We start from the raw sequence: 21,109 nt of genomic DNA, 5'->3' as shown, positions 1-21,109 counted from the left end.
TCCTCTCGCAATAACTTAGGAGCCACAGCACTTAGTGGACTGGATGAACCTAGGTTGAGTTGAGAACATTTTCTCTTCTTCTAATGGGGCCACAAGCCCTGGTCCAAATCCCCTGACTATTTGTGTAGACCTTAAGTAATTGTCTTTCCTAAATATAAACACATCTCCACATCCCAAGTGATCTCAAAGTGGGTTAAGTGTGGAGGGAGATTGGTAAAAACTGATTAATGGATTCATTCTCACTGGAATGGCAACCTTCCCCTCTCACCTTCTACCCGTCGAAGTTCCAAAGACCCTGCTGCAACTGCTTTTCTGGATGGCTTTTGTCACTGAAGTGTGTGAAGTTAGTTACTCATGGTTTCAGGAGCTGGAAATTTTACACGAGCTGAGGATTGCTGTGCCAGCAGCTGGGACGCATCTGTAACGGTGTTAGTTTGCCTGAAAGCAGAAAATTAGCAACCCCAAAGCCCAGCTTGGCTGTTTAGTCTGTAGAAATGACAGGGTGGAGCAGAAAGAGAGGAAGAAAGGAAACTCGCCCCTGGAAAGGGAATTTGACTTCTACAACTGGGCTTCTTCTGATTGCAAATCTTAGAGATGCTTTCAGTCAAGGTCTTTGGCCTGCTCAGGGTCTAGCAAAGGCCTGGCACAAAGGAGGTGGCGCTCAGCAAATATGTGTAGAAGGGAGCAAGGAAGGAAGTTGGGAAGGGAGGAATGCTCCCAGTCACCTGTACCCACTGCCACTTAGACTCCCTCACATATAGGGAGATCTTAGAGTCAGCCCTGCCTAGAGAAAAGGAACTGCCCCATTATCCTCAATAACACAGAGCCTATAATAAATGGCAATCTGATCAGAATTTTACGCACCCCAATCTATACAAAATAGATTTTTAAAAGCAAACTCTAGATTCACTCCACGATTGAAAGCATCACATCATGTTTTTAGTGCTCATTACATTATTCATCCTGGTGGGAAAAAAAAAATCCTTAAATAATTAAAGTTCATGAAAAAGAGAAACACCTAAAAATAAGATGTTTCTTTAGGTCCAGGATTGGTAGGGCAGGTCATTGGTGTCTGCTCAAAGGGAGTTCTATTTATTATTATTATTATTATTTTTAAATGTTCAAGAAATTGCAAAAAGTTGGACTTCCTCTGTTTCTTTTGTTTGTGACACCTTTTAAGTATCCCTTGGTTTAGGTTGCAGAGAGTGCAAGTGAGCAGGTTGGGGAGCTGTTCCCATCCCAGCAGAAATGCAGTAAAACCATTAGCGTCAAAGGGGGCACTAACCAGCAAATTGTCTCCAGAGGAAAGGCGGAGGTTTGCCCAGACAGCCCCCGCGGGGGCTGCGGTGGGATATGCTAATAGTGCCCGGCCACTGGGGCCGGCCTCCCTCCCCCAAGAATATATAAATAGCCCCAACCCCAGCTTGTCGACCCAGGCCAACAGGCGTCTGCCCTTGTTAATTACCAGAGAAAGCGACCAGGGAGCTCCGTCTGGGATTTGCTGGTCTGCAGCGGCGCTGGGCTCCGGTTTCTCCTTTATCCCTCTCGCTGCCTGCCGTCCAGGTGCACCTCCTGCCTCTCGGTAGGATGGACATGATGGACGGCTGCCAGTTTTCGCCCTCCGAGTACTTCTATGACGGCTCCTGCTGCATCCCGTCCCCCGAGGGTGAGTTTGGGGACGAGTTTGAGCCCCGAGTGGCTGCCTTCGGGGCGCACAAAGCAGAGCTGCAGGGCTCCGACGAAGACGAGCACGTGCGAGCGCCCACCGGCCACCACCAGGCTGGGCACTGCCTCATGTGGGCCTGCAAAGCTTGCAAGAGGAAGTCCACCACCATGGACCGGCGGAAGGCGGCCACTATGCGCGAGCGCAGGCGCCTGAAGAAGGTCAACCAGGCTTTCGAGACGCTCAAGAGGTGCACCACGACCAACCCCAACCAGAGGCTGCCCAAGGTGGAGATCCTCAGGAATGCCATCCGCTACATCGAGAGCCTGCAGGAGCTGCTGAGGGAGCAGGTGGAGAACTACTACAGCCTGACGGGACAGAGCTGTTCCGAGCCCACCAGCCCCACCTCCAGCTGCTCCGACGGAATGGTAAGCAGTAGCTCTGGTACCCGCTAGGCTACCCTGATCTTTTCTAAAAATCCTTACAACTCACTTAAACCAAGTGTAGTGGGGGGAGTGGGGTAGAGACAATTGCTGAGTTGCTTTAAGAGAAGACAGGTGTCCACATTTTGAAAGAAACCAGGAAACAGAGGCTGAACAAGATTTTAGTTTGACTTTGTACCAGGTTCTAGGTATACACTGTATATAGGGAGGGTTAGCATGTGTGCTAGATGGCTGGGAATGTTCAATCAGATGTTTTCTCCATTACTCAGTTTATTTCCAAAATATACCACCTGTGGATGCTGCTATAGACTAACATCTGAAGGCACTGTTTATAACTTAATGAAAAAATAGGGGAAAAAAGTGCCCACATGTCCCCAGTTCCTGCTCTGCTAAGGGCTGGCTAGAAGGAGATGTTGATGCATTCTTTTCAGAGGGCGTTTGCTCCAATGCTGCCAGGTTTTAATGTGTTTTTGCCCTGGGAAAGTGTTCTTTCCCTGAATTAGTGTGGCTTCCTTCTACTCCAATCCATTTTGCATGGTTAACCCAATGCACATTGCTGCTGAGTTCCACCCCCTCTCGCCTTTGCCGCTGCTCTCCTCTTCTTGAAGCACAGAGATTGACCTCTGTGCCCTGGGGTTTTGGAGATGGCTAACCCTTCCTAAATCAAGGCAATGACCACGTAGAGTAGTCAGTTTACAGAGCTAGTGGCCAAGCACTGTCTCAGCCTAGGTCAGAGCATCTTTTGCCAAGAGCTGAAAACAAATTTCTTTTGTGTCTTGTGTTATAGCCCGAATGTAACAGTCCTGTCTGGTCCAGAAAGAGCAGCAGTTTTGACAGCGTCTACTGCCCCGATGTACCAAATGGTAAGAATTGATAACTTGGTAGGAGTTTAAAGACCAGTTCAAACTCACAATTCAGCCAATCAAAGCAGAATCTGTGCATCCAGGTAGTACTGGGGAGGGGAATGGAAGTGATGGTTCTTACAGGAAGGCTTTGGCAGAGCAAAATAAACACACATCTTCTGTTCCAAATCACACACACACACACACACACACACACACACACACACACACACGTGCACACTTTTGCTTGAAATATTCCCACTACCCACCTCCACCCCCAGGAATTGCCAGATATTTGCTGTAAATTTCTACATGAGGCTTTCTGTGACCACCTGACCCCTGGATGTCAAAGGAACTGACCTACAGTTTAAGGGGCAACATAAGCAAGTCTGTCTATCAGGGGATAATTTTTTTTAATGTTTTTCTCCTTGTATTTTTAGTATATGGCACAGATAAAAGCTCCTTATCCAGCCTGGATTGCTTATCCAGCATAGTGGACCGGATCACCTCCTCAGAGCAACCAGGGTTGCCTCTCCAGGACCCGGCCTCTCTCTCCCCAATTGACAGCACCGATTCACAGCCTGCAACTCCAGGGGCCTCTAGTTCCAGGCTTATCTATCACGTGCTATGAACTAATTATCTAATCTAGATCAGTGCTGCCAGGAGGGCCTATTACCACAGTGGAGGAAGGAGGCCCAAAAACTCCTAAACCAAGACGACCTGTATATAAAAATATGTTTTCAGTTGTACATTTGTAAATATTTTCTTGCCACTTTATAAGACTGTGTATTTAACTAAAAAGTTACCATTGCAATTAATACTTTCTTCATCTTTATTCTTTGCTTTAGACACATAGTTCAATATAAGATTGTTTTTGAAGGTAGTTGCAATGCTTAACTTATATAAATATTTTTTATAAATAATGCTCATCAAAATATTATCTCTGTTGTTTGGATCGTTATTTTTTTTTAAATGTTAGAGCAGCTGGCAGTCAGTTAAAGGGAATTTTAAATATATTTAACTTTTGCTTTTCTCTTTAATCCTTTAGCTATATTGTGTTAAATAAAAATATAACAATACTGCCTAGTGGTATATATTTTGATCCTCTTTTATAATAAATGCATCTTTTAACTGTAAGCACAAAATAGTACTTTGTGGATAACTTCAAGATATAGGAAATTTTGGAAATTCCACCATAAATAAAATTGTTTATTACAAGAAATATTTTGGTTCATGACTTTTTAAAAGACTACCCCTAATAAAATTCCTAGTAATTGACATTATATCTTTAAGGCTGAGGTGAAAATATTTGAACAGTTGGCTTTGAAGATAAACCTGAATATTTACCATCTCCTGGACCCAGTTTAGGTTTTGTTGCTGTCACAAATGAAAATACTGTATTTCCATTTTAAACATACTTCAAGGGAGCTTGCTAAATGCAATTTTTCCTTTATCTTAGTACTTGACCACATAATGTCAAATAGTGTGTGAGAAGGGAAGGTAGAAGTTATTCAGGACAATAACATGCATTTAAATAAAAACAATGTAAAGTGTTATCTAATTACAGTACATTAGGAATCATGAGTTGTCATATTTGCTTTTTCTACCTGCCTGAAAATATCTTCACACTATATCCTAATATTGTCAATAAAATATTTAAAGAAATTGAGCCGATTTTTTGTATTGTTAAGAGTACCAGCATTAAAAAACGTATACAAATTATAGTAGAGTACATTGCAGTTGTATTCCTCCTTTTACAACTTTTAAAATTTTATTTTATTAATCATATTTTGTGTCTGTTTGTGCATGTGTGTGTGGGAAAGAGACATGTGTCTCTAATTGTTTATCGCCTTAAATCTCCTCCAGAAAGACTTAACATGAAAAAATTGAACAATTAAAGGGAAAATTAGGTTGAGACACTCACTGGGATAATTCTCACAACTTTACCATCGAGAGAGATAAAAAGGAAATATCCCTGAAGCATCTAAAGTACTTCACAGAGAACAAAAATAGATTGTTTCATCCTCTAATTTTTATATTATTTTAAAATTGCTAAGGGTTTGTGTTTGCAAATATTAATCAAACAAAGCATACTGACCCTTTGTTAGAGCTGGGCAATGCTACTGATCTCAGGAAGGTTTCCCCTTTTCTCCGAAAAGATTTTCTTGTGCTTGTGCAGTCATGAGGCATAAAGGAATGGGAATCAGGAAATCATTCCATAAGAGAGGGAAATGGACTGAGTTAAAAAAAACATGTTGTGGCTGCTGTCACTCTGTTAGCATCATGGCCTGACGGGATGCTAGCTTTTTAGAACACAGATAAGTTTTTCTTTATTCATGATTTGGGAGTGCGAGGATTTTAGGGGAAGGGAATTCAAGAGGGCATGGTAGAGATTCATGTATATTTCCAACTTGAGTTATTCACTTTTGTTACACGCTGTGCTAGGTACATTTTCTCCTTTTGATACTTCTATGGAGAGGTTGGAGATTTGTTTTTAGTAGAATCAGAAAGGAAAAAAAAACGATTCAAATACTAGTTTGTTTTTTTTAAGTTCAATTTTTGAACATATTAGCGTATTTGGTTTCATTTTATAAAATTAAGCAGAAAACAATGACATTTTTAGTTCGAGTGCATGAAAATTTTTTCTTACCAAATGCCAATCATTTCTATTAAATTGTATTTGATATTCTTAGTGAATAATATAATAATTCAGAGTACTTAGAGCTTTTCCAGTGGTCTAGATTTAATACAGGTGGTGATCAGTGTAACACTGAAAATACTACAATCCTCCATGCCAAGTTGCTCTGTGCTACATTGAAGGCTGATGTCTACTCAGCACAACACATCATTTGCACTTATACATATTTCTTTTTGAATAAGGGGCCTTTGGAAATTGGTTCTCCAAAAGAAGATTCAGAAAGGTCTTCTTTTCTCCAAAAAAGTAGAGGAGAATAAAAGAGTGGAACTGACAAAAGATTCAAGTAAGTATAGGATTTTGTCATCTATAAATCTCCTGCAGTGAATAGTTGGGCTGCCTCTGAGTTTATACCAGACCACTTCACCTCAGCTGGTGGAAACTATGTAACCAACCATTAAATTTCTCAGAGCAACTAGGACAATATTTCCTTCCCCATCTACAAATGTCGTAGGGAGGATGTTCCTAGGAAATGAGAGTCAAAAGAGCCTATTTTTCTCCTGCCTGGGAAATGCAAGCTCACTGAGTTACATATAAAAACTGAGTCCCTTAAAGTTATGGCAATTGGTAAATGCCATATGGATGTAAGTTGCTGTATAACTCAGAGTGTCTCCATTCTATTTTCTTATCCTTTGAAAGATGAAAGTCAGAAAAAATTAGTGGCTATATTTTACCCATAAATTCTTCTTTAAGGTGGCATTCTAATAAATACTTAATCTGAGAGTGGTATTTCCTGAAATTCTCGGTGCGGTTATAACAGTTACTAGATTAAAGTGGTAATTTAATTCTCTGACTTACGGAAGTGATATTTCTGGGAATGGTATTAGAGTACAGCTATTTGTAACTTCAGAAAAGCCCTGCTTGAATGGCACAGTACCCCTGAAAATATCACCGCTGCATGTTCCCACAATCGTCACAAAAAGCAAAAGGCCATCAAATTATTTCCTTGGAGAATTTTGATTATCCATATTTTAGCTGATTAGTGATTTAGCTTATGATAATATTATAAATAGTGACCACTAATATTATTAAAGGGTTAAAATCTTATAAAAATAATCCTTTGTGAAGGGGGGAATTAGCTAAACCCTATCTCCAATTATGTCACTAATTCACTTCATTCTGGATTAATCAGGAAATAATGCTAAAGCAGTAACTAGCAAATATTGAGTGCTTACCATTATGCAAGTAAGAAAACTTAAGCTTAAGCATAGGCTTAAGCATAATAAGTTGCCCAACAACACTCAGCTGGCTCTTTGGGCTTCTTCACAGCACATGTTCCAGGAGGCTCCAGCAGAAGTTACAAGGTTTCTTATGGCAGCACTGAAAATCCCAGAACATTACTTCTGCTACATTCTTCTGGTCAAGCAAGTTACTAATACCAGCCCAGAATCAAGCAGAAGCAAATTAAACTTCACTTTTCAGGGGAGGAAATAGTAATGACTTTGTGTATATATTTAACCCACCACAATCACTCATATAGATTTGCTGCAACTATTTCACACATTCCACTAATTGTAATCTGGCTTTTGCCTCTATCACTGTCTGTGGTCACTGATAAATTTCAAATCAGAGGACTAATCCAGTCTTGGGCAAGCTTATACCTGCAGGCCAGATGTCTTCCCGCATCTTTAGTCCTATATATCAAACTGTCTTCTTAAAATCTCTTAGAAATCTCAATGGTACCTCCAACTCACTGTATTCCAAATTAAGCACATCATCTCTCCCCTCTTTCCCTACCTCTAAACCGGCTTGCTTTCAGTGTTGACTCTCTGAACAAATGACATTACCAGTTATGCAAGCATAAAATTTAGGACATATTCCTAATATCTCAATCTCCCTTACTCTCTTGTCTAATTAATTACAAAATCCTATGAATTTACCCTCTTCAATACCTCTCAAATCTTTGCCCTTAATCCAAACTATGGCTATTTCTTTCCAGGAATATCATAAGATTCTCTTAACTGCCTCTATAATTATTTTCTCCCTCTATAATTATTTTCTATCTTCCACTTCTGGCCATGGCATCCCCGTTTTTCTGTGAAGGCTGTCCCTTTCCTTTTCTCAGGTTGTTACAGCTAACCGGACCCGGAAACAAACCGAGAGCCACACGACAGTACTGCAAAACAGCCTTTTATTACACTGGCCGGCTCAGAGGGGTCTTGCCTCCAAATTCTCAGCAAAATGGGGTCTAAGCATGGTGGCTTTTATACATTACAGAAGCAAGTGGTTACAAAGTCTGCACAAGACTGAGCTCTAGTCACTTATTACTCTATAGTTGCTTAGTCATGCTATTTTGCAGTCATGCACAAGATTGAAATCTAGTCAAAGATTATTCTTTTCGTTGCTTGTCATGCTAGTTTGCAGTTATGATGATATTAGGAAGGGACTAGAAAAATTCTCCCTTACATTACCCCCTCTTGATGCCCTTAAATGCGCTGTGGCTATCATCACTGCATTAGAGCGCATCACCTAAATTGTTTAGTGGACGGTATACTTTGGAGGGCCATGATGCGGGCTGTGGCCCCTCAGGTGACTGTAGTTTCTATATAAAAATCAAGAGCAAATCAATATTTCAAGAAAACCTCAGGTGACTGTAGTTTCTATATAAAAATCAAGAGCAAATCAATATTTCAAGAAAACCTTGTGATTTTAACCAAAACCTTTTCAATTATTTATGGCCAACTCAACCATACACAAAATTCTTTCATAAATTCTTCTCTGTGAATGCCATCACAACCTACACAGATCATCTACAACATACTCAGGCTTTCTTTGGTATTTTTTTTTTTGTCCTAAATTTCCTCTTTCCCAAATTACCAGCCATTCTGTTCCAGGACAAAAATTCTCCACACAAGATCCTTTCCCACACAAAACCATCCCCCTCTGTTCAATCTCTCTTACCAAAAATACATTTCCATACTCATAGGCTTTCTATGTCTTTCTGCACCTTACTAGTTACCTTCTATCTTGGTTTTGTTTTCCCTTCTAATCCATACATTGGATCAATCCAAACAACCTCTAAATTAGACAAAATTACATATATAATTAATTTTGCTCTTTTTTTCTCAACACATTTTATGCCTCTTTCAACACATCCCATTCATTGGTATACCCCATATATAGAATCACAAGCCTTGACCAGAATTCCTATTTTTAGGAACTTAAAATTTTGGTGAAAAACCTAAGCAGCAGGAGATTTTGAATTGTCTGTTTTTTACTTATATTGTTACAAGAAGAGGAACATGGGTTTTGAGTGTTTATGTGTGTGAGTGAGGAAACCAGTGTTAAAACTAGTTGTATCTTGTATCAATAACCTGTATCCCCTATTAAGTTGATTGTCTATAGGAATATCCACAGTAGAAATAGGAGCCCCACTATAGACCAATACAATATGACATAACACAATCTTTTACCTGTTCCCCAGTCTTGGGGGGCTATGGAGTAAAGTCTAATGCCCAATCCAACATTCTGGTTGCGTGGGGCCAGTGTAGGCCACGTGGCTGCATTATTTCTGGCACACAATAGCAGCGGGCACAGATGGTTGCTCAGATGGACGAAGCTTAGGAATGTAGTAGTACCTGCCAAGCAGGTTGGTAAGGGCCATTTTTCCCAGGTGGGAGAGGACATGGTAATTGGAGATAACTGTGTAGGCCAGCCTCTCTGGTATGAAGACCTGGCCATCTGGCAGACTCCTCCATCCTCACTCAGTCTTTTGGGACATCTCTCTTTGCCCATGCTTCTTCTTCTGGGCTGTATCTTGGGCATCTGGGCCATTCTGGTGCTAGGAGAGTTTTACCAGCCTGTCGCCTTGTGCCCTGTTCCTGCAACTTTTGTGCCATTATAGCCTTTGCTGTTTGGTCTGCCAAATGATTTTCCAGGGTGACTGGGTCTGTTCCTTTCTGGTGTCCACGACAATGTATGACGGCTATTTCTTTAGGCTCCCACAGGGCATCCAATAGCTGTAAGTTCTCTTCTTTATTTTTTTATTTCTTTTCCTCCTGCCGTTAAGAGTCCCCTTTCTTGATAAAGGGCCCCATGTACATGCAAGGTGCTCCATGCATATTTGGAATCTGTGTATATATTTGTCCTATATATTTGTCTTTGTGTGTCTCAGTGCCTGGATTAAGGCCCATAACTCTGCTCTCTGAGCGGATTACCCTGCCGGCAGGGGCTCCGCTAAGACCACCTAGTCTTTAGTTGTGACTGTGTATCCTGCCTTCTGTTGCCCGTCCTGGACGTTACTGCTGCCGTCCGTAAACAGTTCCAGTTCTGGATTTGTCAGGGGAGTATCCCTTAGTCCTGGCCGGCCGGCGTAGACTTCTTCTACCACCTCAAGGCAATCACGGTCTGGGAGTCCTAGGTCGATGGGCAGGAGGGTCGTGGGGTGTAAGGTCTGCACAACCTCCAGGTTATCTGTGAGTTATCACAGAATAGTGGTGATATTGGGCTACCCTTTAACAAACAGGTTAAAGTCTTTAGTGTAATCTGGCAGCCTGAGGGCCAGCGACAGGTGTAGTTGATTTTGCAGATATCAGAAGACTTCTTCCTGCTCAGATCCCCACTTCAGCTCCTGCGTCGTGGTCTCAGATCCTCTCAGAGCCTCATAGAGAGGTTTGGCCATCAGTGGGAAACCCTGTATCCATATTCGGCAGAATTCTACGGCTCCCAGGACTCCTGCAGCAGCTGCCGGAGTGTGGTTGGTCTTTGGATGGAGCAGATTATATGTACTTGTTCATGCCCCAGCTGTCTTCTGCCTTCGGTGATTTTAAAACCTAGGTATATGATGACCTGTTGGAAAATTTGTGCCTTTTTCCATGAGACCTTGTACCCCTTTTCTGCCAGTAGCTGGAGTGGGGCTCCTGTTGATTCCATGCACTCCTCTTGGGTTACGTGTGCCAGGAGGAGGTCATCCACATATTGTAATAGAGTACAGCTGAGCTTCCCCCCTCCGCATGAATGACTCTGGATCAGTGCTTCCCCGAAGATTGTTGGGAAGTTCTGGAAAGAAGAACTTCCTGTGGCAGCCTGGTCCAGGTGAGCTGCCTCTTCCTTCCGGAACCTGCATCTTCCCATTCGAAAGCAAAAAGGGGCTGGCTCGCCAGTGCCACCTGATGCAGAAGAAACCGTCTTTCAGGTCCAGGCAACTGAACGACTTGGTGTCCCCAGGGATGTGGCTCAGGAGTGTGTAGGGGTTTGGCACTGCTAGATGAAGGGTGACCGTGGCTTCATTTACCATCTGGAGATCCTGGACAGGCCGGTAAGTTCCATCAGGTTTTTTTTTACTGGGAGCAGCGGGGTATTCCATAGGGACTGGCACTCTCTCAGGATGCCTTCCTGAAGAAGTTTGTCTAGGTGAGCTTGGATCCCCTTCCGTGCTTCTCTAGGGATAGGATATTGCCTTTTGCAGATGGGCTGTGTTCCGGGTTTTAGCTCAACTATGACTGGAGCCCTTCCAACTGCTAGTCTGGGGGGGTTGTCTTCTGCCCATACTGTTGTGAAGTTATGCTGAAACTTGGAGGGGGGGGGGATGGTTTCTCCTTCTGTGTCCGAAATGTGGCCATTGGTGTAAGGATTCTGCAGGCCCAGTGGTCGGTAGCTGCGCCCATGCACCCTGCAGCCACATGCCCGGTGGCCCTGGAGGAGCCACTCCATTTCCCCGGGGGACAGTGACCACCATTATCAAGGACTACGGAGCTGCCAAATCACAGGTCTGTGCCACCTTTGGGATGAAAGGTGATCTGGGCCCCTAATTTGTGCAGGAGGTCCCGTCCCAATAAGGGAACTGGGCAGTTTGGGAGATAGAGGAATTCGTGTGTCACTTGGTGTCCCCTGAGCTGGCATGAACAGGCCTGGCAGAAAGGCCTACTCACCTGGCCACAAGTGGCCCCAATTATTGTTGTCTCCCATCCAGTGAGAGGAGCCACCTGGGTAGTCACTACTGAGTGTTCGGCTCCCATATCTACCATGAAAGTCACTGCTGGCTCCCAACATCCATTGTGACCACAGGCTCCTGGGGGCCAAGGTTGAGGGAGCCCAGTCGGTCCTATTCTGTTTTTGTTCCCGTGAGGCCAATAAAGTCCTGTGCCTCTGATTCCATCTGGAAACTGTGGACGGGGCCTCACTGAGGGGGTGGAATAGGCAGCCTCCAGGAGCAGGAAGGATGGGCGATCGGTTCAAGCATTTTCTTTCCAATAGCTGTCTTGAGGTTATCGATGTGGACATTTATTTTTCCAATGTCCAGTTTCCTTGCAGAATGCACACTGGTCCAGTCATAATGTCCTTCTTTTGCATGGCCTACTTTCCATCCGTGTCCCAGGCCCTGGCATGGGTGCAGGAGCCCCAAGCACTGGTGGCCTTGTGCTTCATCTTCATCATGGTCCAGGTTCCAGAATACCTTTTGAGCCACTTCCCTTAACTGGGTGATGTTCATACCAGCAAATCCATCTAGCTTCTCCAACTTGCGTTGCATGTCTGGGCTTGCCCGAGCCACAGATTACCACAATCACCATTCGTTGATTTTTCTGGGGCTTCAGGATCAAAGGGGGTGTAAATTCTGTAGGCCTCACACAGACATTCATAGAAATCACTGAGAGTTTTGTCAGCCTTTTGGGTGACCAGAGCTACTTTATTCATGTTAGTGAGCTTCTTTGCTCCTTCTCGGACCCCATGTAGGAGGGCTTCTCAGTATCTGTTGGGTGCCTCTTGTCCTTCTGGAGTGTTAAAGTCCCAAATAGGCACAACATCTGAATCTGTTCACTGGGCCCTTGCCTCGGGGCCCAAGACACCTGCTGGTGCATTATCTTGCACCTATCTCTGAGCTCTGGCGGTCACTTCTTGATGTTGAACAGGGTCAGGAGGAGCTGCTAACAGTCCCCCAAGTGGGTTGATGGGTCTGGCAGATGCTTTCCAGTAGGTCTATCATGGCCTGGGGCTTCTCTAAGTATGAAGGAGTATGCTGCTTCAGTTTAAGAGATTGGTGGTAGAGAAGGGCTGGGAGTATAATGCTGATGGCCCAGGCTGTATTGATCCATCTTTGGCTGGGCAGGGCTGGCTATAGACCTCATGCATTGGCAGTTGTAGGTCTGGGCCATGGTTTTGGAGAGAGTGAAGGCGGTGAGCTACCGGAGTCGCCTCCACAGTGTCATCAGGCCTTGGGTCATCAGGCCTTCGGGGAGTGGATACTGATAGTGGTGGGGTGTCTGGCGCCGACAGGAGCTTTGGTGGTGGACTCTCTGCATTATAGGGAGGTGACAGGAAAAATTCTTCATTGGATGGGCCTTGGTGTATGGGCTTGGGCCCCAAATCAGAGAGCTTTCTAGGCTGCTGAGCGAAGAGCACCCTACTCTGTCTCTTTTCTGAGCAGAACCAGACTCAGGGTGGCAGGTTTGAGCAATTTCCAGCCAAGAATCTATACAAGGGAACTGATCGGGGTGTCCAGGGCTGCCAGTAACCTGGTTCCAGACAGCCCGAACAGTGGGAACATCCAGAGTTCCTGTACTAGGCCATCCTACTCCAAAAGCAGGCCACTCTATTTCACAGAGCATCCAGACACGCCCTGGGCTCATTTTTACTCCATAATCGTAGGAGAATCCCTTTGTAAAATTTTTGATCATGCACCTGAGAACAGTTGGTTTGGATTCAGATCCCCCCATAATGTTCCTACCGATCGGTGCCCCACAGAGTGGGGTAACTTTCAGTTGTCCACCTGGCTGCTCCCCTAGCAGGGATTTAAGGCACGGCTTTGCTAAGGTGCTCCTGTATAAATCCAGGGCCAGGTCACTTTCCTTTTGGAAAAGTGAGTCACCGTTATGCCCTAGACACTGCCACAGACCCGCAGGTATGGACCCAGTCAGACTCCGCAGCTTTCGCCGTGGAGTCACAGCACTCACACGCGGAGCCAAGAGGTTATTACATTCCCCTCCACCCCCCTGGGAATCCTAGAACCTTTTCAGGAGGTGATCAGTTTCCCCTTCTGTCCTAGAAGGCTTCTAGCCTTCCCCTAACAGGAAGTCTAGCCTTCTTCCTGGGACGGGTCTGACTACAGGGCAGCGTCCCGGGGTGTTCTTACCGCAGTTCAGATGGCTGTTTCTGGTTCCTGGTTGCACCGTAATCTTTCGGTGTCTGGAGGGGGCAGGTTCAAGGAGCCGCAGTTGGGGTGGGGTGGAGCTCATTCAAACAAAGAGGAGAATGTCCCCAATGGAGTGGTGGCGCTCCTGGATCCTCATCAGGGGGTCAGGGTCAGCCAGCCAGTGACCTGTCCAGAATGGTGGCCCCAACTGCCAGTGCTATTGGGGTTTCCTGGTCAGGGAACCAAATGTTACAGCAAACTGGACAGGGAAACAAACTGAGAGCCACACGAGAGTACTGCAAAACAAGCTTTTATTACACTGGTGTGCTCAGAGGGGTCTCACCTCCAAATTCTGAGCAAAATGGGGTCCAAGCATGGTGGCTTTTATACGTTACAGAAGCAAATAGTTACAAAGTCTGCACAAGACAGAGGTTTAGTCATGTGTTACTCTATAGTTGCTTAGTCATGCTATTTTGCAGTTGTGCACAAGATTGAAATCTAGTCAAAGGTCACTCTTATAGTTGCTTTGTCATGCTAGTTTGCAGTTATGCTGATATTAGGAAAAGAGTGGAAAAATTCTCCCTTACGAGGTCATGTAGTTCAGGTGGGATTGACAGTACCATCTGGATTCAGAAGTGGGAAAGTCATTCTGCCCTGACCATGAGTATATCCTCTTGCTTGGTCATAATGATTGTTTCATGGATGGACATGTGACTTGACTTGTTCAATAAATGTCAGTCCTAGGATATTTACTGGCAGTACAGAGAAAAGTAGGTTCTCTTTCTGTTGGGGTGATAATATATGAGAGTTTTGATTTTAGGCTACCAAATGTCATTTCACCCCCAGGATAGGATATCATGCCTAAAAATAAAGTCAACACAGTAGAAAGCAGAGCTGTGATGCAGAGAGATATATTCCTGAAAACATCATTAAGCCAGCAGATCCTAAAATGCCTGAATATCTGCTCTTGGCCACACTTTACAATCTTAGAGCCAACAAATGATCTTTTTTCTTAAACCAGTATGAGTGGGAATTTTGTTAATTGAAATAGAAATAATCTTGCATGATGCCACTCTTTGATCTCTCCTGCTTAACACAGCTAGAGCAATTGTCTCGGAATATACATCTGATCATGCCAACCATTCTGTTTTCCCTCCCAGCTTATTGCATGTAGGGTAACCAACTGAGCAACCCTTTAACATGATCCTCAAGGTTCTGTGTGACAGTCTCCTGTATACCTCTCTAGCATTATCTCTTTCTGGTCCAGTTCCTGCTCTCTCCACTCCAGCCGCAGAAGGGACTTTTTATCAGTCATTGTGTTGCCTCTTACCAAAGGGGCTTTACACAGTCCATTCTTTCTGTCTGCCATGCTCTTCTCTCCTCTACTTCACCTGGTCTATTCCCACTCTTCTTTTATATCTCAGTTTAGGCATCAATTCTAAAGCAAGTTTTCCCTGAACTCTCTCACAATGTCAAGTTCTCTTATTCCATGCTCTCAAAGTACCATATATCTTTTCTCTATTGTGTAGCTCATCATTGAAATTATGTATTGATTTTTGTCATTATTAATACTTGTTTACTCCACTATGAGAGCAACAAACCTGTTCTTACACAACTCTGTGTCCCCTGAAAAATAAATACATACACATACATAATACATATACATATGTATTATTCTACTATAGTAGGATAGATTGTATATATGTACTATATATAGATATATATGTAAAATAAATGAATTGATATTGCTGAAGCATTTGTTGCTATGGAATATACCCTCATTTTTCTTTTTTTAAGATTTCAATAGATTTAGGGGTATAAATGGCTTTTTGTTACATGGATGAAATAGTATAGTGGTAAAGTCTGAACTTTTAATGTACCTGTTACCCAAATAGTGTACATTGTACCCAACAATTTTTCATATCTTACCCCATCCCAACTGGGATCACCCTTCTGAGACTCCAATATCCATTATGTGACTTTCTGTGACCATGCATACCTATAGTTTAGCTCCCACTTATTAAAAGTGAGAACATGAGTATTTGGTTTTCTGTTCTTGAGTTACTTCACTTAGGACAGTGGTTTCCAGTTCCATCTGGGTGGCTGCAAATGACATCATTTCATTGTTTTTATGTCTGAATAGTATTCCATGGTGTGTGTGTGTGTGTGTGTGTATACACCCCCCAACACACACATTTTCTTTATCCACTCATCAGTTCATGGGCACTTAGGTTGATTCTATATTTTTGCAATTGTGAATTGTACTGTGATAAACATACAAGTGCAGGTGCCTTCCCTCATTTTTTAAGCTCTTCTTTTTATAATTCCTTGACACCATTTTCTGTTTTTCTACTGGTTCTCCTAATTTTCTGTTTTCTATTAATTTCTTGCCCTGACTTCTTGTATTCTGGCTAATTGTTATGTATTTGTTTCTTAGGGTTCTGTTGTGTGGACGCTTCTCTTTTTGGTCTACTGTACACCTTTTCAACTCCCCTAGTGTCATTTCCTGTCTATCTCCTATGGTAGAGATGTTTCTACTACTGCCTCGTTCATACTCTCTTTTAAGGGAAGCTGCTCTATCTGCAGCTTCTGATTGGCCTGATGGGTCTTTTTGGTTAACAGTTAATCAGTCAGGAATGGGCATTTGACTTGAGGGTAATTAATACATAGACTGATCAACATTTATGCACTGTATAGTTTGACTCAATATATGCTTTGAGATAAACAGACATTTTTTTCTCAGAAACAGAGAGAGAAATCACCAGTTAATAATGGGAATTAAATTGAAATGCTATGCTATGGATGGAGTTAGAGAAATTAGGATGGGTTATCCACAGGCTGAAATTATAGGGGAAAAGAAGAAGCCAGTGGAGAGTAGTATAGAGTATGTTCAGAGATGGAATAGGGTACAGAACCCACTACATGCCTACTATTATTCTGCTGAGGCCCTGAGGTTAAATCCCAGCTTTACCACTAATGAGCTGAGGGAACTTAGGTAAATTGCTGAAATTCTTAAAAGCTGTTTTCTCAGTTATAAATGTGGATAATGGAATGTGTCACATGGGTTGTGAATATTACATGAAGTAAGACATAAAAATGTTTAGCCTAGTGCCTAATACATAAAAATGCTCATCAAATGATAATTCAAAAAAGGAAATATAATGGCTGAGGCTTATAATGAAGACTTGCAAATTCCTGATGTGGGGATCTTTGGAACTATTTTGAGTTCTGAAATATTCTCCAGCTTTAGTAGTAGCCTTGGGTCCAAGTGATTTCTTTTATGATTATTACTCCTCATAAATCCTACATATGGCAAGCTCGAGTGGGTCTGCAACTAAAAGAATCACATTAACACATCTTCAAATGCTAATCTGCAGGTTATTCTTCAGAGAATCATTCATATTTTTCAATGACCAACTAACATTTTCCCCCTTGATGGCAATCTCAACACAGATCGAATTTAATTTATCTGCTTCTCCTACATATCTTATTTCATGTTGTGGTATCATTTGCTAAAAAATTTTAGAATTATTTTTGATTTTTCTTTTTCCTCAAAGCAATTAATTTCGTTTGCCTAGAATATAAGGCAAAAGGGAAGTATAAAACTAATAGTAGTAGAAGCAATAGAAACAAGTGAACAAGTGTATTTCCTCAGTCAGCATCACTTTCCAAACTGTAACATTTACAAAATCAGCTTGAGTTTTATAGTGGAATAAGATTCTTTTTTCTGCTCAAAAAGTTCTTTCAAATTGAACCTCCTATAATAAATGGGATTTTAGAGTCAAGGAAATGTGGTATTAAGGTTAAGAAAAGACATTTATAAAGGACTTTTATTAAACATTTCCTTTTTTACTAGAAACTGGGTTTTACTAGAAACTATGGTTTCTAGTAATGCTATGGTTTTATGTATATTATTAATGTTGATTGTTAGTAGATAAAAAAAGTTATCTCAATTTACAGAGTGACTACTATGTATGTGAAAATGTTTTGGGGTTTGATATGCATTATCTATAACTAAGCCTAAAAACAGCTCAAGGAATTGAGTTTTACCTACTCCAGGCTATTACTGTGCAAGGGTTTACACACAGAAAGTGTATGTAACATGATCAATTTACAAGAGGGGCTCTTGCAAACTCTCCTATTACAGCCCTGTGCAGCCACCAGAGTGTGGTAGAAACCTGAGGCAAGACAAGTATTTTTAGCAAATAACCTACAGTTTGAAAATGGTATTTTAGTCTTCTGGTAGTTTGGAATGGGGAGAGGGTAGAGTCAGGAGGACTAATTAAGAGGATTTTGTAGTAGCCCTTGCATAAGGTGATGTTGCTCTTTAGCCCTCACTGAGCTGTCTAACACAGGGAGACTCTCAATAAAAGTTGTTGACTGATTGAACCACTGAGGTTGTATCTGCATGATGCCAGACATCTGGATAAAAAGAGTAAAATCCCATCATCCAGATGTTAAGGTTACATGATATGTCACCATCAAACATTTAGAAACTTTTAACTGATTGACTGCCTTTTTTTCACTTTTCATCCAAACGAATAACATTGAGTTAACTCAGCTTGAGCATGTACCAATTATTAGTCCCTGTTTTTTTTTTTTTACTAGGATGGTTAATCAGGTTGCTAATGTTGACGAATCACTAAATATGGATGATAAATATCACAAGCAAGTGAATATCAAGATCCTATGGATTAGTAAATAATAAAGAAAACAAAAGCTTCATATTATCAGAGATGTATTTTAAAGACTATTTATTGTGGTTTCCCTTTTTGTTTATCCAAAGAATTTTCACTGGGTTGGGTGTCTCAAGCTTACAGCATTACGGTTTTCTATTCTTTTTTTCACATCAAAGCTAACTCTGAAAATATTTCACAGACAATTAAATGTTAATACTTTCCTTCTGTTAGCACTTTGCTCAGTTAAAATGCGATATAAAAAGTGATGCACTGTAATACCATATTCAGTTCACTGAAAGTAAATATTACCCTCCCAAACATTACATATGCCAGTGTATTCTAAGAATCCCAATTTTGATAAAACTGTAGTGCTACAATTAAGTAATAGTGATACAATTAAGTAATAGTGATAATATAAAATAAATATGTCTTTGTTCTTTGAAAAATTATCTCCAAATTAAATATGAGAATAAGTGCATTAATTTATCATTGAAGGTAATACCTTTAAATTTAACCAATTCTATGTCCAGATGCTAAGCTGACTTGAGAAGGGAAAGTTTTTTACAGATAAGGTCTTGCAACCTTGAACCCCTGGGCTCAGGCTATACTCCCACCTCAGCCTCCACAGGCTAAAGCCACCATGCCCAGCTAATTTTTATGTTTTGGTAGACATAGGGTCTCCTTATGTTGCTCAGAACTCCTGGCCTCAAGCAATCCTCCTGCCTGGGCCTCCCAAAGTGCTAGGAGTATAAGTGTGAGCCACCATGCCTGGCCAAGAAGTGAAAGTTTAAGTGAAACAACTGGCTAACTGGGTGTTTTGTGCACATGATGATAAAGAGATTGACTGCTATGGGTTGGACTATTTTCTTCTTGAAGAAATTCCTGATTTTTTAAGTTACTCTTTTAAATCATTTCTTTGTTTTATATTCTCTGATGAATAGGGATAACAGGAACTAGGCAGATGAGCTATCTACACAGGATAGCTCCTGAGAGATGACTGCCTGAGTAACTAAACCCAAAACTCCACTGCTTTTCGTTGTTAACACATATTGGGAGGAATGTGAATTTGTGGCTAAAGAATATTAAAAGTATAGTTTATTTGTTATTTTTCTACTGGGTCATGCATTCCCTGAATGTAGAACTGTTCTCTGAATCCCTAACACCTTTATCTTGCTTCAAGCACATAAAGGGCATAAAAGAAATGCTCATTGAATGAATTTCTATATTTTCATATCAATTTGTATATATGAGTGGAACCGCTATTGGAAGAATTTAAATTTCTTTCCATATCTAACTGTAGATCGGAAAAATCCATCTGTTTTAAATGTCATGATCTCTTTCAGAAAGACAGGATATATGATATGAATAGTCCCATACAAATTTAGAATCAATTCAACATGAAAAAATGAGTATCTCCTAAAAAGACATCCCTTTAGAATCGCAGGCTTAATAATAGAGTGAGAAATAATTACATAAAAAAACAGTCTGCCAATATTTGAACAACAAAAATAAATTTTTAATAAAGTTACATGAAGAATTTTGAAAGTCTTTCAGGTTTGCTGTGTTGGAAGGGTAAGTGTCTTTTATGTTGACATATTGCCAACTCAAAGCATCTAAAAGCCCTTTCAGAGCTACATATAAACCAGAATCATTTCACCCACCTCTGGGCTGGAATGTGACAGCTGGTTAAAGTAAGCATAGCAACACCACACAACAATGTCAAACAGGATGAATGGCTTAACTAATCAAAAATAGAGCATCAAAGTAAAACTGCTCAAATTAGATTTCTGGCCAGGACAGAAAGGTTAACTGGTCTGTGCTGATATAAAGTCCCTAGGATTGAAGACTGCAAGATTCATGTCAGTAAAACCAATCAAATTCAAGATGTGATTTGACAAATCAAGAGTTTTTAATATTACACTGGGGGCTTTTGTGGTCTTTTGAGCCAGGATGAGGAATGTAGGAAGCAATATGTGTTATAATTAAGGGAACAAGCTGAGAAGTGAAGGTGACCTTGGTCAAGTCACAAGTCCTCAGCTTATAACTTGAGCAAGCCATTTTCTCTCTCTGCACATAGGGTGTCACTACTCACTCCCTCAAGCTGTTTTTAGGATTGGTCATATATAATATGCACCAGGCTCTAAAATCAGTTCCTAGAACATACATGGAGATTATTTTTATCTATTAATGGGCAACAGAATTCATACAAAATTCTGAGAAATATTTCCCATTATAGTAAATTATTCTTAACCTAGGGATCTGACAAGTTGTTGGCCCAAGAAATAGTCTGGTTTAATTTAAGATGTTTGAGCAGTAATGCTAGATTAAATATCATAGCCAGAAGTGGCTTAGGAGGAACTAAAGAAAACATAAGCATACTAATTTTTCCCTTGTTTTCTGTCTAGCAATAAATACTTAATCAAAATTCCAAAATGAATGGTTTCAAATTGTTTGACAAAATCTAGGATTGCCAATCAGATATTAATGTTTAATATAGGAGGTTATAGAATGCTCTATTATTAAAGTTACTTAAATAAATTATCCAAAATCATTGTTCCCATTATTTTAGTTAATTTAAAAGTTTCAATAAAATCTTATTTCAACATTAAAGATTATATTTTCTCTATCTCATCTCCCTTCTGAACTTTGGCCTTTATTCCTTGAATTAATAACTGAAGATGCTATAATTTTAAGATGTTTTCACAATAAAAACTTAATT

General features: G+C 41.3%; 1 protein-coding gene across 1 annotated transcript; it reads left to right on the top strand.

Moving 5' to 3' along the window:
* Nucleotides 1-1,429: 1,429 nt before the first annotated feature.
* MYF5 (myogenic factor 5) lies at nucleotides 1,430-4,611 on the top strand. The gene is made up of 3 exons (XM_012759732.3): nucleotides 1,430-2,091; nucleotides 2,894-2,969; nucleotides 3,389-4,611. Exons 1-3 carry the CDS (start codon nucleotides 1,588-1,590, stop codon nucleotides 3,577-3,579), a joined length of 771 nt encoding a protein of 256 aa, XP_012615186.2. The 5' UTR covers nucleotides 1,430-1,587; the 3' UTR covers nucleotides 3,580-4,611.
* The last annotated feature ends 16,498 nt before the right edge of the window (nucleotides 4,612-21,109 follow it).

This window comes from Microcebus murinus, chromosome 10 (assembly GCF_040939455.1).
Source record: "Microcebus murinus isolate Inina chromosome 10, M.murinus_Inina_mat1.0, whole genome shotgun sequence".
Classification (NCBI taxonomy): Eukaryota; Metazoa; Chordata; class Mammalia; order Primates; family Cheirogaleidae; genus Microcebus; species Microcebus murinus.
Note: the sequence above shows the minus strand (reverse complement) of the source record. Positions and strands in the feature narration are given on the sequence as shown.